The sequence below is a fragment of the Pseudoliparis swirei genome, chromosome 12, assembly GCF_029220125.1.
Source record: "Pseudoliparis swirei isolate HS2019 ecotype Mariana Trench chromosome 12, NWPU_hadal_v1, whole genome shotgun sequence".
Classification (NCBI taxonomy): domain Eukaryota; kingdom Metazoa; phylum Chordata; class Actinopteri; order Perciformes; family Liparidae; genus Pseudoliparis; species Pseudoliparis swirei.
In genome coordinates, this window is record NC_079399.1 from 6,252,402 (window position 1) to 6,278,436 (window position 26,035).

At 45.1% G+C, this 26,035-nt stretch overlaps 1 protein-coding gene across 1 annotated transcript in view; it reads left to right on the forward strand.

Annotated features, from left to right (window-relative positions):
- Positions 1-26,035, forward strand: part of nkain2 (sodium/potassium transporting ATPase interacting 2) — a 79,256-nt gene that overhangs the window by 26,395 nt on the left and 26,826 nt on the right. Inside the window, exons 2-3 of the mRNA XM_056428647.1 lie at positions 9,035-9,172; positions 11,617-11,697. Coding sequence (XP_056284622.1) covers positions 9,035-9,172; positions 11,617-11,697 — 219 coding nt within the window. The remainder of the gene's footprint in view (positions 1-9,034; positions 9,173-11,616; positions 11,698-26,035) is intronic.

A 26,035-nucleotide genomic window follows, 5' to 3' on the forward strand; every position in this document is an offset into this window, starting at 1 on the left:
GTGCCTGCATAGATCGTCCATTAAGATATAAGAGTGTACGAACAGAAATCCACTGGTGGGCTGATAATTCATTTACAAACTGACTGAAGAGGGATGCTACTCTGCGTGAGTGTGTGTGTGTGTGTGTGTGTGTGTGTGTGTGTGTGTGTGTGTGTGTGTGTGTGTGTGTGGTGAATAGTAACACAGAAGCCGATTAAGAGAGGGAGGGAAGGACGGCGGCGTGGGGTGAGAAGAGCACAGAGGAAGTAGAGATAATGGAAGCTGAGGCAAGACGGAAAGAGAGAGAGAGAGAGAGGGAGAAAGGCTGATGGAAGAGGAGGAGAGGGAGAAAGAGAAGGAGGGATAGAGAGAACAGGAGAGATGGGTTAAGAAAAACTGACAAGACAGAGGAGATAGATTTTCCACATGAGGAGAGACAAAGAAGCAAGAAGAGAGAAAGGTAGAGCCGAAGGGAGGAAGCTGAAGCCATCAAGGAGCTAGGAGAGGAAAAAGGAAAAGAAGAAAAAATGTTGGCCAACATTCTCTAACTCATGACATCTGTTTAAAATCAGTTACCCAGCTCACTGCAAATTCTCTAATGTACAACCACGGGGCATAACAAGGTTTCCTCACGGCTCCAAAAATCCATCACAGAGTTCTGAATAATGTATCAGGCCTATAATTTGAAATCTACAGCCCCCCCCCCTTCTCTCTCTCTCTCTCTCTCTCTCTCTCCTCCGTATCTGAACGAGTTATCTAATTCAGAAGATAACTGTTCATCCCTGTTGTCTTCTCCTCTCTCGTGTGCGCTTTCATCACAATCGGTCCAGTTCAGATCAAAGCGGCCGGAGCAGATGAAACATATCGAGACGGACCCGAGCGTCTCGCGCGTTCTGCTCGCCGCTGACAATGTCGCGAGGAAAAAAAGGCAATCTGACAGACTGATAGAGGAAGAGAAGGCTGTCAGGGGAAGACAGACGCGTCCGGTGGGCGAGCTTTCCATCAAAGACGTTCAAGGAACATCAGGAGAAAGAGAAAGGGAGACAGGTGTATATTTGCCCGTGATGTATATATGGTATTAATTATAATCAGTCGGGCAATTGTGGTAAATAACTGGAAAAAGCTTCTGCTGCAACCTGCAATTACTCCTAATGACACATTGAGCTTATATCAGCCGAGGGGCTTGATGCACACACACACACACACACACACACACACTCATGCACTTGTTTAAGGCTGTCTAATGCTATCTGATTAATAGTCTGCAGAGAAAATGTCCTCGAGCCCTGTGTGTGTGTGTGTGTGTGTGTGTGTGTGTCTTCAGGTGTGTGTGTGTGTCTGGATCTTTGTGCATGTTTCCTCCCTTTTGTTGTGTGTGTGTGTGTGTGGTTAATTGTGTGTGTTTAAGGTTGAGACCTGCTCCAAATACCCTGATTGCGTGAAGGAACTTTAACACAGAATTTGATTGCTTTTAGGCGATATAGCGGGCTTCAGTGTGATGATACACTTTAAATTCAAAACTCAACTCAAATTTAGGCGAAGGCGACTTTTTTGTTGTTTTGACAGTTATGCCTCGCTCCGTTATTAACTCTTTGTTGAATTAATAAGTGTTCAATCAGGAGAGCGAAAGGCCACGGAGGAGAGGAAAAGAAGATGGAGAGCCGTCTCACTCTGAAGCCCAGCTGGCAAACTTCACAAGCAGAAGACATCGTCTTTGTGAGAGGTTGTATCAGTATAAGGAGAGATAGTGCTAATGGGGCATAGCCAATGCTGTGTGGGCTTTAAGAAAGAACGAGGGGCTTAACTTATTGTCTTAATGTGCTCAGCCACCGAGAGGAATTCAGTGTTTCTACAAAAACAAACAAAAGTCACCCTCTTTTGTAAAGTCACTGTCTTTGTCACCCGTCATCGACTTCAATTAGACTTCTATTAATTCAACCGATATCTCACCAATGAGCAAATTCTGTTCACTAGAGAACCAAAAAAGAAAAACGGAACATTTCAAAGGACAATACAAGGACGAGAGAGAGAGTGAGAGATAGAGTGTGAGAGTGAGAGAGAGAGAGAGAAGCACCCAGCTGACCAGAAAACAAAAGAGCAACGGTAGAAATAGATAGAGACAGAGGGGTGGACAGCCAGAGAGGGAAGATGTGTTGAAATACCAAACTGATTAGCTGGTGTTTCTGACATTTAAATGCCACGTTTACATAAAGAAATATTTCCAGAGAATATTAATCACTCACAGTTAATTCACGAGGAGCTGTGAAAGGGATCCCTGGTGCCCGGAAGACGAGTAAATACAGAGGGAAATTGGCAATCTGGTGCATTATTGGTATTAATGACGATGCCACTATAATAGGATGGGGGTTTTTTTCCATCCAAAGTGCCGAAAAGTCAGCTCAGTCAGGCACGTATAACGTCTGACGACGCCATCTTTTAAGTCAATGGTCCGAACGCGGCGCGGTCCATTTAGTTAATGGGGTGAAATCACGTCGTCTACCTCGAACAAAGACATCTTCATCTCGAAACCGCCGAACCGACGTCTCGACAAGCGGCGCGTTCCGGTACGTCTCTCAAGCGAGCAGGAAGCTGAGTGCATAGCGTCATTGGAGGACTTTATCAACGACGTTCCCGGCCGCGAGAGGAGAAAAGCACAAAGGGAGAGAAGCAGACACAGTGAGGACATTCCCTCTGAGGCCTTCCCGGTTTTCGGGAGAAGACGACGCGAGTGCGGTCCATCCGTCCGTCTTTCACGACGACTTTCCATTTAACCCTCCTGTTACCTTTCGGGTTAATTTGACCCCATTCAATGTTTAACGTCGGTGTTCTTTCGGGTCAATTTGACCCCAGGCTGTTTTTCACTGTCAAACATATAAGAAATATCAACTTTTTTTATATATTTAAAGGGCTATTTAGGTAGTCAACAAACAAACATAAAGTACCTCACACTTAAACTTGGGAAACAATATGAATTCTAATAATTTTCTGGAGGTTTTAATTGCTGGGGTCAAATTGACCCCGAGGGTAAAATATGTTAGTAACTGTAAAGGTAACAGGAGGGTTAAGTAAGCCGGACTTAAACTTGACTTAAATTGCAGTTACAATTTCTTCAGGTGCTCGGGCTTATCACCGGAAATTAGGTGAAGAACTGGATATGTGCCCGCGTGCCGGCAGTTACTCGTCACTTTTATAAGTAGGCTGTCTGGAGCCGGGGCGTAGAGATGAGTGGCCGTAATGACAGCCTGCGAGTGCTCCTCACACTGCACAGCTTTCATTAACACACTGCCACCTTGATCCTTCTCATCCTCTCTCTCCATCTGTTGACAGCCGTGGCGGTTCCAGATACAGGGAACTGACACGACGGCCAGACAAAAAGTGCAAAGCAGATGAACCGAATGCACGTCGTCTGGGCGTGGATTTATGAGCGGGGACGAGTGTTGGGTCAGGATGAAATCTGATCAGTCGGATGTCGGCTGCTCGTGTGCTGTAGTTATGACTGATGGCATGAAAATTGGAACGAAAACATCAACTGTTATGTTCTTATACATCTTTTTAATTAAATTTATTGTTAAACTAGAACGGGCACTCGGTAGAGCGCATACCTTCGCATATCACAAGATTGGGCATTGAATTATGAACATGTTGGCATTAGTTGCATGCCAATTGGATACAAATTGATCGCGCTATGGTAAAAAGAAGATGTTGACCTTTTCATGACCTTGATCTTGAGCATTTACCCGATCGATCCCGAAATCTAATCAAATGGTCCCCGGATAATAACCAATCATCCCACCAAATTTCATGCGATTCGGTTTAATACTTTTTGACTTATGCGGAAGGTAATAAGTACAAAAACGACCTGGCAGAAAACAAGGAGTAGTAGACACCGACTGAATACACAGGGTAACGAGACACAGGTGGAAACAATCAGGGCGGGGCTTGCAATTAAACAGTAGACCAGGTGAAGGGAATGAACAATCAGGGACGGGGCAGACGCTCACAGGGACAGGAAGTGCACGGAAACAGAGGACGCAAGAGACAAGGACTTCAAAATAAAACAGGAAACAAGACACAAAAACTCAGACCATGACACAATAACCCACTGACCCTTTAAAAGGCTACAGCCAGCAGTTGGTTATCTTAAAATTGGAAATAGAGGGAAACAAATATCTTGACTTCTCACATGTTTTAATTCGTACAAAATGCAAAGTGTAAAAATGATTACAAAAACGTCTGCTCTTTAACGGACAGGGATTTTTATTTGATCTTGTCACGTTATTCCTTTGATCAGTCGACACATTGGTACTTTCCCAGAGTCAGTTTTCAAACACCCCACATTATTCGAACGCTGCTGTGTTTTTCGATCTCGCCTCAGCATGTAACGCCACGTGATGCAATTTCAGGGCAATTTCAGGGCTCAAAAGGAGCTTAACACAACTCTCTGGGAAGTTCAGCAAACTCATTTCAAGGCAACACGCCAGCTGCATGACTCACAGGTATGTTCCCGCTGCCGTGAGGTTTACGACCACAGCCTCTAAGTACAGCGGTCCGATGGCCGCCCCTTGAGACGACTTCAAGTCAGACTCTCTGAGTTGTGTACAGCGCAATCTATCTATAGCCGAGTGACTATGGAGTGTATGGCTATTACGGATTATATATGAACAGCGGTGATGACAATGAGTTGGCCTGAGTGGGAAAATTGGATATTAAATAGAAAGCGTATCACCTATGATAATCATTGTCATTTATTTTTTTTCCATATCCACCTTCCCTCTCATCTTTCTTTCCTTCTCCATTTGCTCTCTCTTTTTTTCTTCTTTCCTCTTCATCCTTTTATGAACCCCCCTCCCCCCCTCTCTCCGTCGGCTCACCCCGTCCTCCCGGCAGTCTCTTCCTCCCTCTCCCGGAGCCCTAAGTAGCCACAAATGGTCCCTAATAGCCTCCAATGGAGATGAATTGATCGTTGCGTTATTCGAATCGATAGGAGATTGCTTTTGCCGTACACAGTGGGATACGGCGCAGGCATGCGGCCTTAATTCAGTCAACAGTAAACCGCGGTCGCTTTTGGGTTTTATTAGGAGAATAAAGTTTACGAGGAAGGAAGAGGCAGGTAAAAAATACAACGTGGAATGACGAGGAGTCGTGTATATATGTATATATATATGTGTATATATATAAATATTTGTATATATATATATGTGTGTGTGTATATATATATATATGTAATATATATATGTATGTATATATATATGTATATATATATACACATATATATATTATATTTATATATATATATACACATATATATACACATATATATATATATATGTATATATATATATGTTCTGCAGAGTGTTTCTGATTGGTTGCTGCTCCCTGTCTGACTCATACAGTTGGTTGGATATTTTCTCACTTCCTCTGCCTGTTTCTTTTTTTTTTACCCCACTCCATCCCTGCTGTTTTACATACCTCCTCTCCTCTCCTCTCCCATTCCTTTCTCCGGCATCTTCTCCTCGCTATCTATCTCGCCCTACCCCGTCTGACCCCCCCCCTCCCTTTCTGTCGTCTATAATGGGATGAGCAGCAGAATTTGATCAGCAGTTTTTTAAAGGTCACAGAACCGAGCACCAAAAAAAAAAACTCTCGGCCAACAGCGCAGAGGGAACGAGGAAGGGAGGAGGCGAGCGAGAGGGACGAGATAACGGGGCTGGCGGAGTGGAGGGCGTCGGGAGGGGGGAAGGAAAGGAGAGCTACGGAGGAGGGAATGGTGCATGAGGAGAAGACGGACGGTGGAGATGGAAGAAGGAGGTGAACGGAGGGACGGGAAGGGATAGCGCAGTAATGGAGGAAAGAGATGGAGCAATGAGGGGAAAAAAGGGAGGGGAGGCGAGGGTAATTTGCCATCTTAACGACACAACAGATCTGGTAACAGATGATTGCATATTAAATATGTAGGAGAGGAAAGAGAGCAGGGCGGCGATGAGGAGGACAGGAAACACGAAGGAGACAAGATTAGAAGAAGAAAGAGTGAAGGTGAGGAGGGAGGAATGAGGACTCTCTCCCCCACCACCACTCGCATCTCTTCCTCTCAGTAACTGCCGGATCTTCTTCTCTCTCCTCCCGTCTCCTCTTTTAAGATAAAGGAGACACAGTCTCTGTGCAGCGTCTCATAACGGCAGCAACAATAATAATAAAATACACCAAACGTGTTCCCGAACTCACCGAAGACCCTCTCTCTCTCCCTCCCTCGCCTCCCTTCACACTCGTCTTCCTCCCGTCGGTGTTTGAGTGTCTTTCTCGATCACTTTTCTTATTTTTTTTAAAATTTCAATGCCACTACGAAACAGAATTATTCTGGGCCCGATGAAGTGTGCAGGAGCCCGTCTCTGAACAACAGGACCGTGATGGATGCACTGCTGCGTTTGGGAAGCTCGTGCTAATCAGAGCTCCATGCAAACAAAACAGTGGGTGGAACACACATCCTCGGCCCCTGAGGTATGTTGTGCTGCTTATAGACGGATTGACAGACGGCGCCTTCTCTGAAACACACACACACACAGACACACACACACACACACACACACGCACACAAAGACACTGTACTGTACATGTATTCATAGCCACATTGACTATGTTCAAAGCAGACCTGTGCAGCGTGAATTTGCCTCTCGAGGGCCACCGCGGCGTCAGGAGAGGACTAACGACCCTCGGTCAATACGTGCAACTCCAAATAATTGGCTCTGCGAAAATCAAGACGGATTGCGGCTAACGCGCCGCGTCCACAGGTGGAAACGCACGGCGCGGACAAACGAGGCCGAACGGGAACGCCGACCCCGCCGAACCGATAGAAACGTCTCCGTCGGCAGCATCGAAGCCCAAAGGACCCGGCTAGCCGGCGTACAGCTCCACCTGCACGGGCGCCGAGGCTTTCATCAGCGGCACAAATCACACGACGTGTCTGCTAACACGGCCCCGTCTCTCTCTCTCTCTCTCTCTCTCGCTCCTGTCACATGCAAGGCATGCTGGGACGGAGGGCAGAAGGGAGGCTGAGTTAGTTGATTTTCAGCCGAGCCGCGTCACGACGAGGGCGCTGCAGATGAACAGATGGAGTGGTTTTTGAGTACCGCTCTCGTAATGACCCCGGTTAGAATCATGAACCCCCGGAAAAAAGAAGAAAAAGACTGATCATTAAGGGTGTGTGTGTGTTAAGAGAGAGAAATCAATAAGGTTGTTGTGATACATTTATTTATCCCTTCTCACAAACATCCTCTTGTGTGTGTGTGTGTGTGTGTGTGTGTCATGCATCGCGTGTTCTTTGAGGAGGGTGTGTGTGTGTGTGTGTGTGTGTGTGTGTGTGCGTCCCAGCTGGAGTTAAGACTGTTTATATTATTGGTGGTGAAAGAGGATTCCCCCCGGGGCCTCAGTAATGGGCTGGGAGCCCCCTGACATCTCATAATGGCCTCTGCGTGTGTGTGTGTGTGTGTGTGTGTGTGAAAGAGAGAGAGAGAGAGAGAGAGGCACACTTGCCGCACTACATAATTGTCAATGGGAGGACACGACATACGTTTACATAATAAAATGGAGCCGATACACAAAGATGCAGAGAGACAGAGAGATGGAGCCTGTCCCGCACATAAAGGCAGGGACACACACACACACACACACACACACACACATTGTGGTGCCAGCTGAGCCTTGTGTGTCCAATAACAGCAGGTGCTGTCAAGTGCAAGCAGAGTGGACCTGCCCTGACATGGAACCACACACACACACACACACACACACACACGTACCTGATTCATATACCCTTCTCTTCTAGTCTCCCACTTAAAGCGAATGTTAAGTAGGTGAAGCTTACACAAGGTTACTGTTCATGTGTGTGTTTGTGTGCGTGTGCCTGTGTGTGTGTGCCCGTGTGTGTGTGTGCCTGCTATTTGACTGTGAACTGCTGTAGCGTTGCCATATGGTCTCACATTAGGCCTCCCTAAACTCAGCCATCCAGAAGTGTGTGTGCATGTGTGTGTGCGCTCGGGTGTGTTGTGCGAAGAGAGTGAGAATAATGGGGAAATAAAGCTCACGTCTGACATGTAAGCTGTAAACGTTTAAACACTTTGGGTTGATAGTGTCGAACTGTAAGTATCTGGATCTTTTTGGGGGGCTAAATGAAGCTCATGATGATATTTTTTTTCTTAATGCGCCACCTTCTTTTGTCTCCTCTCCCTCACCAGGCCTTTCCCCCTCTCTCCGTCTCCCTGTGTGTGTGTGTGTGTGTGTGTGTGAGCGTGTGTGTGTGTTAATATATTTAGCGGTGTCGTATCATACGCTGTGCTGACTTCATTAACTATCTCAGCATGAGGCTCTCGTGGCTGAATGATAATAAACATACAGCACAGACACACACACACACACAGACACAGGCACACACACACACACAGACACACACACACATCGCAGTCTTTTTTCCATTCAAAGCTTCTACCGTGGTTTTTCGAATGAATGTCTGTCGACATATTTTACGATGTCGTCACCCCCCAAAATATAGACGTTTTTATTGTGGTTGTTTAAATGTAATTTACGAGCGCTGCTACATTGCCGCTATCGGCCAATACGGGCGCGTGTCTTCCTTTGTAGAAAACCAAACAGTTTTTAAGAACTATTTGGGCCATATTGTTATTTATTAAAAAGAGAGGACCGATTAACAAGAGGGGGGGGGCTGAAGTAAGGCTTCAGCCGGGCTACATGGGGCCTAGAAAAGCTTCCTAGGCAATACATATGGATTTAAATGTTTTCCTTCGATAAAACATTTTGGAAATGATTCCGTCTGTGTTTTTAGAAATGTTTGAATCACACAAGGTGTGAACAATCCTCTGCAGCCACCACTGGAACCTACAATCCTCCCGATGATATCCCTGGTATCTCGTCTTCATCGGCAACCGTGCAGAACGAAGGGCTTTAAACTGAAATAAAAGGACGTGCAAAAAGCTGGGAATGTCACCGTTGTCGATTTTGTTGTTTCTCGCCGCTAATCTTCTCCTCTTCCTCTTCCTCCTCTCAGGTCAGTGTGTTGGAGCGCCAGGTGATAGATTTCCTGGGCTACCAGTGGGCTCCCATCCTCACCAACTTCCTCCACATCATCGTGGTCATCCTCGGCCTGTTCGGCACCATTCAGTTCAGGCCGAGATATGTCACCGGGGTGGGTTTTACACACACACACACATACACACACACACACACACACACAGACACACACACGTACATATACTTTGGCCCATAGCAACAGCCTCTCATTAAACGATACTCGGCTCTCCTCATCGAGTAACGACACTGAATGATACCTGATAGTTTAAAGGTTTTATCTTCTGTAGCTCTGGACGTACTTTATAGGTTTCACTATCATCCATGAACATTGGATTATAGTAATACTTTTATCTTCACTGTGTGTACAGAAGAATCTCAAATAAAATATCTTTCACAACTAATCCTCTCTCATATGCTCATATCTGCAGCGTAAGAAATAGTGGAGCTCTATACATATATAATATATCAGAATCAGAATCAGAATCAGAAACAGGTTTATTGCCAAAGAATGTTTTCACAAACAAACGAGGAACTTTTTTTGGCGGAAGGTGCAAGAATCGCGCACCAAGACACCGAGGCGCCGTCATGGCGCCATCTAGGAAAGGGTGGATGAAAGATGACAGCATAACATGAGGGAAGAGAGGCGAGAAAAAGAAAAAGCCACCCCCCGACTATGCCCCTAGAGGGGTACAGTGTGGGAGCAGGAGAAACAAAAAACACCATTGCACATAAGCACATACATCTTAGACATGACTTGCAACGAGTAGGAAGGGGAGGAGGTAATCCAAAGACTGGGCGATAGCCCGTCATTGGGGCAGAAGATAACCAGCACCGACAAGCAGCCAGCCCGGTCCTTCGCCGTCACGGCGCGGGACGCAGACCCCGTCCTGTCACCCTGGGGGGGCAAAGCAGGCGAAGGCGTGGGATGGGGGTAGTGAGTGCATTTCAGTTTGTTGAAGTTCGTGTGTGAGTGGCCGGTGTATCGTCCTCCCCCAGTCCACAACAGACAAAGTTCTCAGTCCACAAGATGGTCGTTGCCATGGAGATGGCCTTGAAGGGTCCTGGGGAGAAAACAACCACAGGTGTCTGTGGATAGGGGAATGGGAATGAGAGAGTCTCGCTTCAGTGATCTTCGGGGGAGTTGTTGTTCCAGTCACGGCCTTGGCCAAGGCCCGTCCTGGTAGAGGGAGCCGAAGCAGATAAGATTGGGATTGTTTGGTCTTCCAGTAGCTGCAATTCAATTTTGCGCACCCACTATTCCTCCAATTTCCTCCCGTTTGCCAATAGGATTTCAAATCGATCCAATTTCATTTGCAGAGCCGTCAGCTTCTCCACGATGTTGTCATTCTGACGGTTTAATGCCAAAGTCTGAGTGCCAACAACTCTGCCCAACGCGTCAATCATGTCGGGCAGCCTTAGGGGGCTTTTAACGGCTGTCACCGTTTCCTTAATTTTCCGATAAGCCAGGGCAGCGCCAAATCCAAACAGCAGAAATCCTGTAATCATAGTTCCGAATAGGTAGATGTCTTCTACGTCCTCCACGGAGAGTGGTGCTAGGCACAAGACCCGCCACTTCGCCCATCGTGTATCCAGCAACATTCGTCCCCGCAGGACAGGCAGGTTCCCCCGAACCCGAGCTTCTCGTCGAGAAGATGGTGTCAATTGCGTTTAAGGACCAGTTGATTACGTCCATGGTTTTTAGTTCGAAGAGCGATGCGTAGAGAGTCTCTCAAGTATAGAGACAGACAAGACATGACGAGAGAAGCCAAGCAGGGAAGGGAAGGTCATGGGGAGGAGAGGGGGAGAAAATTGCGACCGCCTTCGTCGAGAGCCAAATCCAATGCAGCTGACAATGCCAATTTAAAAAAACTAATTGATTATATGGTAAATCGGTTACAGCCGTGATGTGGAGTGGGTGTAGGAATATCTCGCCTTGTGGAATGTATATCTGTTTCTTTGCTCTCCGTCTCTGGCAGCTGACGATGAAATCATTCACGTGTCAGGAAAACTTTCAGAGGTTCTCCCAGCGGCTGCAGGGCCTCTTCCACACAGCCCGCCCACACGTCACACACACCCCACCGACACCTCTCAACAACCTCCACGTGCACACACACACACACACACACACACAGAGAGAGACAATTGAGTGAGAAGATTCAGACAAAAAAAGGAAATAAAAGTTTCATCCAAACTTATAAAGTTTGCCTTACTTCCATCATGTATGGATTCATGGACACACTTAAGATACTAAATACACACCACAGTTGATGAAAATCCAGACTCCGACAATGAGCCGCACACTTTAAATCTGCACACACACACACACACACATATGTTCTCTCCCTGTCTGGTTTGGTGCCGTTGATTGGTTTCACTCTTTGGTTGTTTTTGTTTTCTCCGCATCTTAACAACATCCAAAGTAACGCCTCCCTCTGTCGTTCTCTCTCCATTTTCCAAATTTAGGACATGAACGTGCATTTTTTATCGACAACAAAGGCCTGTCAGATCTCGTCTGCCTCTCACTTTCTCTCCCCCCCCCCCCCCCTGTTTTCTCCACAGTACGCAGCCTGGCTGGTCGTGTGGATGACCTGGAATGTGTTCATCATCTGTTTCTACCTGGAGGTTGGAGATCTATCCAGAGTAAGGAGAAAGAAAAAAGTTTGATTTTAAAAATGTTGATGCAAGAATAAGGCTGACGGTGGCAATAAATAGAGTCTGATAGAACTTATTCCTCTGGACCAAATAGCTCTACTCTATTCCCCAGAACTACTTCAACACATCACTGACCCACACCTTAGCACTGGGTGCCATGTTCCTTTAATACAAAGCACATGGGCTCTGTAGTTTATTTCATTTATTCTGACTCCCACACACACCATCCCGTCCCCCTGCCATTCATACACTCACTACGATGCCCAACGTGTATTCATCCGCAGCTGACAATAGTCCCCCTACAATGTAGTTCTCCCGTTTTGAAGACGTTTGTTAAAAACTACATCACCGAGCTTATTTATTACCTTCGCATTCAAAATGCGTAAGGTAATGTTTTGATCGCCGTGTATTTATTTCTTTGTATGCGTGTTACTCGCATAACTCAAAAAGTATTAAACCGAATCGCATGACATTTGGTGGGATGATTGGTTATTATCCGGGGACCATTTGATCATATTTTGGGATCGATCGGGTCAAAGGTCAAGGTCAATGTCATGAAAAGGTCAAAATCTTCTTTTTACCATAGCACGTCAATCTTTATCCAATTGGCATGCAACTAATGCCAACATGTTCATAATTCAATGCCCAATCTTGTGATATGTGAAGGTATGCGCTCTACCGAGTGCCCATTCTAGTTGTTACTGTTGTGCCGTCCGTCCATCTGTACACCTGCTCTAACATCCACTTAGACTCCAGGATGAACCGATGAGAATTTGGTTGTCGACGGTCAAAAGAGGTCCACTGTTGCGTCACATGTTTCATAAGTATGACAATTTCACACAAATGTTTAACAGGATAAATTCGGACATTTTAGAGACATGGATGTGAACTTGACAGTGAGGCGATAAAGCAACTGGTTTTTCTTTTTATATTTTTGTTTACGACCAACGTTTATTAACATTTTCAATTCAGTAAGAACCAATGGATTTGGAGTAGAGATCCAACAAGAGAGGGCAGAGAAGTAAAAAAAAAGTATAAACGCACATATCTTTGTGGTTTTGGTCTTTTAATGAGATTTCTTCAGAAACATATAATTAAATAAGAAACTATTTAATTTACTTTTAGCCGCAAACGTGCGTCCTTCCTTTGCCTTCCCCAAAGACACGATACATCAATAAGACACGTCGTGCTCTCTGCTCTCCGAAACCCTCTCGGCGGCCGCTCACTGACCCAGTTTCTCCCGAGAGGAGCAAAAGATCCGCCTGGAGAGATGGATTCATTTCCACCTTTTAAAGGTCTCTCCAGAATGTGAAGTCGCGCGTCGCATTAAGTGGCTTACAGCGTAAACGGTATGATTCTCACCACCCGATCCGCGTTGATGTTTGTGTACCGAGAGCACGTCGGTTCCGTGCGTCGCACGGACGTGTGAGACGCCAGCCGGGGTCATTCGAGTCTTTTCAGACGCCTTTGTGCAAAAGTGAAGCCCTTCCGCAGTGAAATTAGCTAATTTTTGAAGACGTATTAAGTTGCAGGATTAATTAGGTCCAATCAGCGCTCCATAAACACAAGAAATCAGTTGATGGGAGCGCTGATTAGAGATGATTACTCTCCGCGGCGTGGTGCTGAAAGAGAAATGTGCTTTTCACATCACAATTTGCTCTGAGTTCTATTGGACGGTTATGTAACATGCTATGAATCACACAAATATGCACGAGCAACAGCACACATCATCGATCCAGATCTTCCTCTTTTTGGTGTTTCCACATTATTTATCATGATTACTGTTAATTCGGACTGAAAAGGCATTGGCCGCATATTCTCCTGCTAGTTGTTCCTCATTGTTCGATATACACTCTGCTCTTCACACACACACACACACACACACACACACACACACACACACACACAAACACACAAACAAACTGTGAGCTTTGTTAAGTTTTATTGGCAAGGGACCGAAGTTCGACAGCTGTATAGGTATATACATATATATATATATACATATATATATACAGGACTGTCTCAGAAAATTAGAATATTGTGATAAAGTTCTTTATTTTCTGTAATGCAATTAAAAAAACAAAAATGTCATGCATTCTGGATGCATTACAAATCAACTGAAATATTGCAAGCCTTTTATTCTTTTAATATTGCTGATTATGGCTTACAGCTTAAGAAAACTCTAAAATCCTATCTCATAAAATTTGAATATTTCCTCAGACCAAGTAAAAAAAAGATTTATAACAGCAAAACAAAATCAAACATTTGAAAATGTGTTTCCAGGTGTTTCGAGTTAATTAGACGATTCAAGTGATTTGTTTAATACCCTACTAGTATACTTTTTCATGATATTCTAATATTTAGAAATAGGATATTTGAGTTTTCTTAAGCTGTAAGCCATAATCAGCAATATTAAAAGAATAAAAGGCTTGCAATATTTCAGTTGATTTGTAATGAATCCAGAATGCATGACATTTTTTTTTTTTAATTGCATTACAGAAAAATAGAACTTTTATATACAATCTTCTATTTTATAGTATATAATATATATATATATATTATATATATAATATATAATAAAAAAATTATATATATTTTTTTATTATTTATTTTTCCCCAGTTTAGTTTAGGGAAAAAGCAGCATCAAACATGTTTAGAATATAAAAAATAGAATAAAATAAAATAGCCGGGCAGGACATATTATATTTAAGAATTAAAATAATAAAGGAAATGTAAATAAAAAAATTAAAAATTCAATAAAATAAAAATATAAGTGTATACAGTGTATTTAAGTGTCTGCTTAGAAACCGGCAGCTGCATTGATTTGTAATTTGGGGAGGCCTGGGAGCTGCTGTGGGGGTTTAGTCTTCATCTCTGAGAGTCGAGCGCCTGATAGAAACATCTGGAAAAGCAGCGTTTAATGTTTCAAAGGTCGATGGAATAGAACACCATTAATGATGTCGCCGAATCATGTATACGAGTCGAATAATTGTCTTCGAGAGAGAAAAACTAAAAAGCCAACGGGTTTTCTAACGAGGGTGAAACAGCCAGTTAATTAGCGACACCGTTGTCAATTACCCGCTGACCAATCACGGAGCGGCGCGCTCGATGCAGATGCCGAACAGCTTGTTGTTATGACCAGAACAGTTTGCGTGCGCCCCCGCTCAAGGGCGCATTAACCTTGACCCAGTTGCTGAGGGAGAAGGGGAGCCACAAATGGCCCTCCCCCTCCCCCGCCGCCCCGCATCCACCAGCTGCTGTGTGAGCTGCTCATACATCACCTACCCTTCCAGGGCTTGTTTACTGACCTGAGGAATATTATTACAATCGACCAAATGGAAAACAAATAGGAACACGTCTGTGATTGTTGCCACTCAGACCAGAACCAATAAACTCCCACAAAATATCTACTCCAATAAAAACCACGGGACTGTTTTAATACCAAAAAACACATTCAATAATATCTGCATGCATGTGTCGCCCCCTCGAAAGAGTTAGCTGCTTAACCTGTTGAGCTCATAAGCTGCACGTTATACCACGAACATTACGTAATGTAACCCTGTTCTTGGAACGCCTGCAGTCTCTCGAAAAATACGGCGAAAAAAAAAAATGTGGGCGAAAAAAACGTGAAAGCGGGCCAGCGTGCTCATATTTAATAAAAACATGATATAACATAAAGTAACTACCCGACGTTTCAGCTAAACCCGGTGATCAATATCTTAATAAAGAACGACAAGCCTCCGAATTCAAAGCCCACTTTAGTTTAAATACAACACAGGAAGGAGAAGATGGTGGAGACAGAAATCAGAGAGCAGGAAGAGTCCAGATCACCGCCTCATGGATCTCAGGGAGGGAGCTGAGGAAATGATCGGCTTCAAGGAAACTGTGAAAGAAATGTCTTAATCTCCCCCTCTTTTGCTTTCTGATGCCACTTCCCTCTTTCTACGCCCCCCCCCCCCCCTCTCTCTCTTTCTCTCTCTCTCCCTCCCGTCCCTCGCTCTCTTCCTCTCCATGTAATTCATCCCTCCTCTCCCTATAATCAAGTCTTTTTCATGTTGTTTAGCAAAGTGCCACGTGTGAATCTGTCCCACGCTCTTCTTCTTCTTCTTCTTCTTCTTTTTGTTCTTCTTCATTTTTTGTTCTTCTTCTTCTTCTATCTTCTTCTTCTTTTTGTTCTTCTTTTTGTTCTTCTTCTTCTTCTTTTTGTTCTTCTTCTTTTTGTTTTTCTTCTTCTTCTTCTTCTATCTTCTTCTTCTTCTATTTCTATCTTCTTCTTCCTCTTCTTCTTCTTCTTCACCTTCTCGGCTCCTTTTCAAATCATCCTCTCTCTCTCTCTCTCTCTCTCTCTCTCCGTCTATTACTTCCAATGTCAAGACTTGAGGAAAAAACGTGTCACCGCCAAGAAGGCTTTGCTATTTATGATCGTATGGAGATTCATAGTGCGGGGATTTATGTATTGGCCGGTACAAAGTGCCAATTTAATACATTACTTGATCCACTCGGGCCATTACTTTGGGGTCACGGGACAAAAGCGCTTTCGACAGAGGCCATTTTTCTTCATTACGGAGATCTGACATCTTTCTGTCCATGAAAGAGGCGGAAGGATCCGCCGCCGCTTCGTCTCGCGCCGCGTTATCGGGGACTCTTGGATCCGCGCTGTGGCTTTGATGTCATGTTTCCCGTGCCAACACTCGTGTTTTTACCCATGAATATAACTGATATCCAGATTGTGCATCCCGAGTGCCAGCGGTGTAAGATTAGAAAAACAAACTGATCGGCCCTTTTCGGGGTGGCGGTAAGCGAATACTTCAAAGCCGGGCTTCCCCGATTTCGAGTGATGAAAAAAAAAAAGTCCTATTTCCCGGCGACTGACGTGATTGTCGAGCACTCCTCTCCGACGGCTCGATGTTCAGCAGGTGAACTGCGAGCGTAAAACAGATTAGGGATGCGGAGGGATGAGAATTTTTTACCAAACGCCTTCTGACATTTCCTCCTGATAAAGGAAGTGAACCCCAGATGGCGAAGAAAGCCGCGGGAGAGACGGGCGGAGGGAGGAGACGCGTCGAGAGTTTTGTCGGCTCGGTTTGAAGACGGGGGGACGGGGGGGGGACGAAACATCATCATCATCATCATCGTCGTCGTCGCGGTGGAGATAACGGCCGTGAGTCAGGAAGCAGAGGGCTGAGTGCAAACGCACAAAACAAGCAGCGACATCATCTTATTCGACAACCAGATTGCTCACGAGGCAGCTGCTTGTCTACGGACACATTGGTAGAAAACAAATATATCATCAATAAGGCATCGTTACACTGCCACCAACGTCAGAGCATTTTTTTTTTACTTTCTGGAACCCACTATCCAACAAACTAACTACGAGGTGTGTGTGTGTGTGTGTGTGAAGGCAAGTTGGATTTGACACAACTGTTTCCTCGCTGTGTTCTATTCTCCCCATCTGCATCTCGCGCCTCTCTCTTCCTGCTGACTGTTCAGAGAAGCTATCAACACATTTGCTACAAAACCAGCATTCAGCTTTCAGAAATACGTATTTCTTCTGTTCAAAAAACCCTTAAAAAGGCAAATATTTGCATCCGTGAAGCAGCAAATGTTTCGTAATAATTGAGAACAAAAGCAACTGATTGATAAACGGCTTTATGGTCTTGTAAGCGACATATTTGCCTTCTCAACCCTTTTTTTCCGTTTGATCGAACTTTCTTTTCCTCCCGCGAGGCCCCCGTGGAGCCCCAGAGGCGAGATAAGGCCTACAACCTGTCTTGACAATAATTTGAGTTTCAGTCTGAGATTCATATCGGTCTGTCACACTTCCATCCCTCCCCACCACTCACCATCTAATACGGCAGCAATGCCACAGAATTAATCTTCAAAAAGATTTCTGATGTGGCATCCCTGACAGATTCAGAGTGGAGGCCGCGGAGAGGGAGCTGTCACACACACACACACACACACACACACACACACACACACGACAGCTAACTGTCAGTAGTCCACTGTGTCATATAAAAGATGCAGACGGAGTCGGACGACTCACAGATACACACATCGTACACACATCCAGCGCGCTCAGCTGTCATTTAACCCCGCCCCCTGCTGTGTGGGAGGCGCATCTTATTCGTTCTTCTTCTTTTTTAACACTTTTTTTTTGCATACTGTATGTTTCAAAATGTGTGTCTGTTTGCTCTGCCGACAGTTGGCGGAACCTGTCGTTCATTTTATCAGTCGGAGGAACACACGAGGGACAAACTCTTGCAAACGTGCACAAATCCCCAAACAAACAAGTCTCACAAACGGTGCCATTTTGACTCCCCGAATCTGAATGCCAGGGGCATGGGAAAAAATATAAATAAACTCAACTTCAAAAGAAAAGAAATAGTTTTTTACGGATGTTGTTTCACTAGTTCTTTCCGCTAAACTTAAACAAACTGGTGTGTCACGTGAATTCTTCTTCGCTAACTTTTATCAAACCTCGCGCGCCGATCGATCGAATGCGTCAGTCTACAACATCAGTCAGTCTATAGGGAAATTGAAAATGACGTTGGAGTTGAGAGTGTCGGCTCGAGAGTGTCGGCTGAGAATCTGTGCAGGCGTCTTAATTCAGTTTGCGAAACACCCAGTGGAGACACACACAGAGAGAGAGAGGGGAATAACTTCAGGGAATGTGGTCGAATGAGAGATTTAAAAGAAAAAAGAAAGATGGATGGAGGGAAGATGAAGAGAGTGAAAGATTTGGGGTAGAGAAGGCAAGCATCGTGGTCGGAGAGGTTTTAGACAGGCGAAGGATTGGAGCTATAAACTACGACGCGTCACGCATCTGCGTCCCTTTCAAGAGAGAACAGAGGAGACGAGGGAGAAAGAAAGAAGAGAAAACACGGAGAAAGTTGAGCAGCGAAACCTCGAGGGGGAGATCGCTGATCGAACGGGGAGGAGAAAGTTCAACGTCGAGGTCGATGGCTGCCGATGTCGGAGCGGGGCCAGCTTTTAAATGTGGAGGAAACATGACGGTAAATCAACATTGTGAACCACCTCATTCATCTCGTGTGGAAAGTTCGAAAAAATACAACAACAAAAAACTGATTTCTGGAGCCAGTTTGACTGCTAATAGTCACTTAATACGAGTCCCTCCAGGATCGGCTCGACCGCCGCGGCGAGACACTGAATCAACCAATCCCACACATTTAATCACGGGCGCTCCACTTAAAACATCCACCCTGATTCACTGAGCTAATGCATCAACCCTGACTGCGTGTGATCAATGGATGCATTTGTGGAAATCGTGGCATGAAATTGCCTTTTTGTCTTTCTTCTTCTTTTCATTAACACGACGCCAATTTGATCGTTCGGAGCTCTGAGCTGTTGTCGCCGGTGATCGGTTGCGATTGGTCGTCGTTGCTGCGCGAAGGTCCGCGTGCGACGGCGAGAGTTTATTTTTTTGTATTTTTAAAAAGCAGAACCAGCTGATTAAACACAGATCGGCTGCGGATGATGGATTTGATGGACTTGTTTCGGGGTCTGGGCGTCTGGTGTTGGTTTTGGAGCTCTGGTTGTCATTCATTTGTGTTCGCAGCAGAGTTTGTTTTATTGCAGGCGAGAGAAAAATGCTCAACTGGCTGTACTTTAAAACTCAAATGAGCTTCCTCATATCCGAAGCCCGAGTAACGTCTTTTAGTTTCACGTGTTTACGTGTTTTACAACCTGTGCCATGTTTCGCAACTTCCTCATTTTTTGCGAAAAAATAAATTCTTATATTTCTTTGAAGCTTTATTCGTGTACGTTTTGGGATCGTGACACACGATCACCTGATCACGTCGGAGACGCTTCTGGTCAAGCGGCACATTGAAGTCCAACATTTACTCTCTTATTCACCCTGTTTTGGCCTCCGGCACCGACGACTAATATCAGACTCCAAAGCAAAGAACTAAATACTTAAATAAATGCTCCTTTGAGCTGAGGGGAACTGCAGAGCTGGGTAATAACGCCGTGTTCGTAACCACGAGCGACACCTTTCACATAACACACAGTCGCTTTTCTCATTTCCTTTCCAATGCACTTATGACTTATTGCTTACGGCATGGCTCTGGGTTTTTCCAGAAAACCAATTAACCCATTGAAAGCTTGCATCAGCACCCCCCACCCCCCTCTCCTCCTCCTTTATGCAATTATGGATCCCACCTGGTGTGCGGGTGGCAGCGCTATAATTGGCCCCATTGAACTCAAAGAATCGAAGGGGTTCAAATTATTATGTTGAGGCATTTGCTTATAGATGGTAATGGGGCTCTGGGTGGTTAAGGTCAGGGTCAGGATCCGGAACGGAGTTCATCTCTACCCACTAACCTCACCGCAACACACACACACACACACGAGCGAGCACGCACAAACAATTCCCTTACACTCGCAACCAATCTGATCGGAGTGAAGTGCTTTAGGCATTATGGGTTAAGGCCTCATCTGACACCCATGGGAAATCACGGCAAAACAACATAGGGAGATGCACCGTGACTGATGATATTGGTGTGAAAATAACACAGAGAGTGACACACACACACAGAGAGAGAGAGAGCAAAAAAGGGAGAGCGCCGCGGGAAAAAAAGATAGAGGTTGAGTGAAATAGAGGGAAAAATTTACTTTCGAGCGATTGAAGTTAATATCGCCCACTCGTCTGGTTTTCTGCCCTTTTAGTTTGATGATCTGCTGCTGATCTCTGGCCGCCTGCTGGACCGACTGAATATCTCACTGACTGTTGTTGTATGTCAGTGTCAAACTGTTTTCTTCACTGTCTGTCTGCTTCATGACATCGCTGCTGGAGCTTGTATCGTATGTTTGGAGCATGTGGAAGGTGTTAGATCAGGTGGTATTCTTTATAAGGTGTGTGTGTGTGTGTGTGTGTGTTGGTGTCCAGAGAGCAGGGAGCAGATGCTGAAGCACTCGTGGGTAAAAATGGGCACTCCCTCCCTTCTGACCTGTGTCCATCCATCCGATATGTATCTGTGTCTGGAGAGTAACACACCAAATGGTCTCAGCCTGAGATTCTTAATCCCTGAATTTAAGCTCTCTTATTGCGACCATTGGAATTACACATGTGGTAATGTCCTGTCCAGACAGTGTTCACTGTTCACCGAACATTTGCATATCCTGAAAAACAGCATTCATGAAATGATATATTTTTTTACACACATCTTATTGACGTCACAGCTGCTTTGATCGGAATTGGACTCGGTGTGGCTGAATAATTCATTTTTTCCGAGTGCCCCTTTTTCTCGCCCTGCCGAGGTTTAGAGCTATATTTATTTAGTTGAAAACGCACGCATTTTTTGTTGTCGTCAGACTGACCCTGTGTTCTTATTTTAATTGTTAGACTGCTTTCCAATGTGGCTCCAGGTAGCGTCGCAAGGGAAATACCATTTTCACCGGTCTCTTCACCCTCCATCTCCTGAGCGTGGAAGACAAAGGAAAGCAGAGTGGGAAATTGAGGGGAAATTGAGAAAGAGAGAGAGAGAGAGAGAGAGAGAGAGAGGCATAGGAGAAACAGATGTGGTTCATTGAAGCGGCACTTGCCCACAGTCAGAGACAAAGACCTGAGAGCTTGAGTGCATGATCCTCAACGAGCACACTGGAAATGATAGAGTGCGTGTGTGTGTGTGTGTGTGTGTGTGTGTGTGTGTGCGTGCGTGTCTGTGTACGAATACAGGTCTAGTCGATATCTTTTGTTTGAGGTTGTATGCCGAACAAGCCCCATTCATCGCCCGACAGATTAATACCTCAATATTATTTTGGAGCTGTGGCTTCATCATCACGCCGCAGCGTGAGATACATTCCACCGTAAGTAATCAATACATCGATACCGGCACGCAGCTGCAATCCTAATGGTTTTTTTGTGTTTCCACCGGCAAATGAAGAATAATTGGAAAACCGTGCGTGTGCACGTTTTGAACACTAAAACTGTGCATATTTAGGGATTCGTTTATTTATTCCAAAAGCGTAGTTTGGAAAAAAACAGGCTTCATGTGTAATGCGATTTTTTTTAATACAATGTTCTTCTCCATTCTGTGGCGGGAGAGGTTTGTTGTTGCCGGATGACTAGAGAGGAGATAATGCATTTTTTTGTTATTATTATTACTACCAGTCTGGCTCCACGCTTTATTAGCCACCCGGTAACCTGAATGAACTCATGCACAGCATCCTCAGACACACAGCGGATGGAGAGCAACAACACAGACGGGTACCTTTCCTTTCCCGGGTCTCTTTTGTTAGCGCGGCGATGGTTCGTTTCATATCACCGTGGCCTGAATGAACCCGTGCGGACAACACGGCATAATAATAATAATAATAATAATTCAAACGTATATCGCGCTTTTCTAAAGACACAAAGACGCTTAAAGTTGACTTTGCTTCACTCCAGGTACATTGGACTTTAAAGCAATTTTTAAATGCAACATATTCTCACTTATAACTCAGAAGGCTAATTTCCCAAGCGGATTAACAATTTATAGACTTTTTTTTTTTTTTTTGCAGATTGATAACCTCTTCTGGTTAGTGCTTTTTTTTGGTGGTGCTATATTTATAACTGACAATAGCTCTTTTAGAAATGATCTCAGCCTGTACGTATAATTAAAGGAGCGCTGCTTTGCCTTCTTATGTCGTTCCTCAGGTGGTAAGCACCACTAACCAACGGGCACGTTCTTCCCGATGTGTCCCTTCCCGTCGCCTCCACAGCGGGAGAGAAGCGCCGCGTCCTCCTCGGCCGTGATGGCATTTTACCAAATTCGGCTTTTCCCTCATAATTACTTTTTTCGTTTTCGCGTGTTTGTGTTTGTTCGAGAGCATCGTTAGAAAAGCACTGATAGAGACTGGACTGAAATAATTAATACCTCCCTCCCAACCCCATTTAACACACAGAGAGAGAGGGAGGAAGAGAGAGAGAGAGACCAGTGAGCAACCAATGGAAGCAAGAAAGAAAAGACGGGATGAAATATAAGAAGAGAGGGATAAAGATTTGGAGCAAGGCAGCGACAGGGAGGGACAGACGGGGTGTGTGTGTGTGTGTGTGTGTGGGGGGGGGGGGGGGGGGTATGAGAGTAATGGTAGAGAGGGAGCAAGAGAAATTTAGAGAGATTTTACTCATTAAAAAGAGGAGCACAACAAGGGGAGACGGCATTAATCAAGCTCGGCGCTAATGAGGCATTTACTCATTACGCTGAAATAGAGAGAGGCCAAGGGAGGAAAAAAAGAGGGGAACAAAGAAGGGAGGGGCGGAGAGACAAAAGAGAGACCGATGTATGAGTTAGAAGAGAAGGGTTCACCATCAAGAAAGAACAACATGGAGGGAGGTGACGGAGTTACGTCGAGGTGTGGTCGCACGATAATGAGCAGACAAAGTTAAGAAACGGGTAATATTGACGTGAGAATTGAATCCCTGTCTCTATTTATCTATTTATTTATCGTCTAAAAAGTCACAATAACTCCCACTGGTGACCAATGATGATCTTCACGACCTCGATGGGACTATTTACCTCTTAATTCCTTTACGGTAGTCGTTTAATATGTGTTTTCTTAGTGAACATGTAGTCTGAGCTGGGTTTCGCCTCATTACGGAGATTATGTCGTATTCTGTGACGCCGTTGCTGGTTTTAGATTTAAAGGAGCTGCATTTAACAATATCAACATTAATATAGCATCAAACAACTATTAAAAGCTGAAGAAAAGTCGTAGTGGAGCACCCACCCTCCGGTTCCCCCTCTCTCAGCTCTCTCAGCACTTCGCGCTGTTAGCACGATTAGCGCTGTTAGCACGATTAGCACTGTTAGCACGATTAGCACTGTTCGCCGCGAGGTGCCGGCTCGCCGTCGGCCATGTTGAGAACCGTCGGGAGTCAATCGAAATGCTCCCAGTCTCGGATCTCGAACCTTGAAAGTAAATCTTCCATATCAATAAAACAGGAAGAAAACCTTTGAGGCCACACTTGCACTAAGATAACTGAATTTTTATTGAATACTACAGGGAATAAAAATGCTCTAAAAAAGAATATATATATATATATCTTGGGATTTAAAAAAAGATGTATCACCGCAAAATAAAATTAGCAAATGAAATGAGTCAGTTTTTGTTTTCAGCATGCTTTTAAAGAGCAATAAGGCTTTTCATTAGACTAATGGCAGTGAAAGACAAAAAGGCGTGTGTGTGTGTGTGTGTGTGTGTGCGTGTGTGTGCGTGTAATGTATTAGTTTGCGTGGCCATCTGCGGTATGATCTATGTCTCTCCTTGCTAAAAGGGGTCGTTAATATTTGCATTATTTAAACCAAGACGACTATCATAACTGATTTACTGTGCGTCTTTTAGGCTTTTAGAATTAAAAGGATTTGCCGAGGAGCCCGAGCAGACGGCACGCCAAGCAGAGCTGAAACAACGCGGCGCCGAAGATGTTTGTTTGTTTATCTCTCTGTCAGTTGCAGCTTCACGTTGTTTCAAGTTCCCTCGGCCCGTCCGCTGGACCGCTCATGCTGCGGTGCACAACAGTTGAACCGAGGAAAAACGTCCGCGTCTGTAGAACAACACGATGAAAGGATCCGCCCACCCCAAGAAGGATAACGATAACGACAGCAAAAAGCCAATGTGACCGTATTCGTGGGTATCCATGGCAAAGGAAGTCAGATGTATTCTCTGTGGATTCTCTGACTTCATAAAAGCGGGGGGTTGTATGAGGCGCTTCTGCATGGTCACTGTATTGTAGCTACTGCTGTGCAATCGACGGGGCGGCGGCTGAATGGATCTGAGAAGAAATCTAAGAAAAAGGCCCACCGGTTAAAAAATTCGACATCAATATGGACACCACATTTAGAATATTTTGTTTAACCCTCCTGTTACCTTCACATCTACTAACATATTTTACCCTCGGGGTCAATTTGACCCCAGCAATTAAAACCTCCAGAAAATTATTAGAATTTATATTGTTTCCCAAGTTTAAGTGTGAGGTACTTTATGTTTGTTTGTTGACTACCTAAATAGCCCTTTAAATATATAAAAAAGTTGATATTTCTTATATGTTTGACACAGTGAAAAACAGCCTGGGGTCAAATTGACCCCAAAGAACACCGACGTTAAACATTGAATGGGGTCAAATTGACCCTAAAGGTAACAGGAGGGTTAAGTCAAATTGTTCTCTACTGTTTTCTCGTTAACGGAGCCCGAGGGGGGGGGGGGGGGGCTTCCCTTTCAGTTCCGATCCCCCTCTTACGACAAGATACAGCAGCGAAAATATTCTAAATATAGCGCACGCTTCAACGTATATTGTATGTCAAATTTTCGTGTTTTTTTACCGTTGCCGTTTCCCCACTTGACGGGGATTGATCCCTCTCCCACAAACTGGATTTCACTCACAACCCAACAACGTGTTCCTTTTTGTCCACCTTTTATTTTGGTAGGGTTCGTCTTCAAGCCATTTAAATGATTCCATACAACGAAGCAAAGCTGCATTTAGTAGAAAGGTGAACAGAAAAAAACACATTTCGATACAGCTGTACAAGGCAAACTCCCTCATCTCAAACTGAGGCTCCGCTCCAGTGCATTTGAGACTTTCTTTTAGGAGGCGGCAGTACGTTTAGCTGCAGCTCCCTTCCCTCCTCCCTCGTGCCGACCACCGCCATCTACTGCGGGCGAGCCGCTGACAGGAGAACCTCGTACGACCCCACTTCAAACAGCCTGAACTGTCCCTTTCATGTGCTTCTCCTTTTTTAATGGCACCCCCGCAGCGTTGGGAGCGTTCCGCCAGAGCTTGTGTTGCAAACACCAAAACAAAAAAACACACGTCTCTCTCTCTCTCTCTTCCTTTCTCTTTCTGGCCTCCTCCCAATCGTTCTTCCTTCTCCCTCCCTTATCGTCCTCATCATAACACGCCCGTGCACGATTCGGATCTCATCGGAGTGATACCAGATCACTGGAATTATAGATCTATTTTTAGCTCGCGCCATCCTCCTCCTCCTCCTCCTCCTCCTCCTCCTCTTCCACCTCTTCCTCCCCCTCCTCCTCTTCCACCTGCTCCTCCTCCTCTTCCACCTCCTCCTCCCCCTCCTCCTCTTCCACCTCTTCCTCCCCCTCCTCCTCCTCTTCCACCTCCACCTCCTCCTGCTCCTCCTCCTCTTCCACCTCCTCCCCCTCCTCCTCTACCTCCTCCTCCTCCTCTTCCACCTCTTCCTCCCCCTCCTCCTCCTCCTCCTCTTCCACCTCCTGCTCCTCTTCCTCTTCCACCTCCTCTCCTCCTCCTCTTCCACCTCCTCCTCTTCCTCCTCTTCTACCTCCTCCTGCTCCTCCTCCTCTTCCA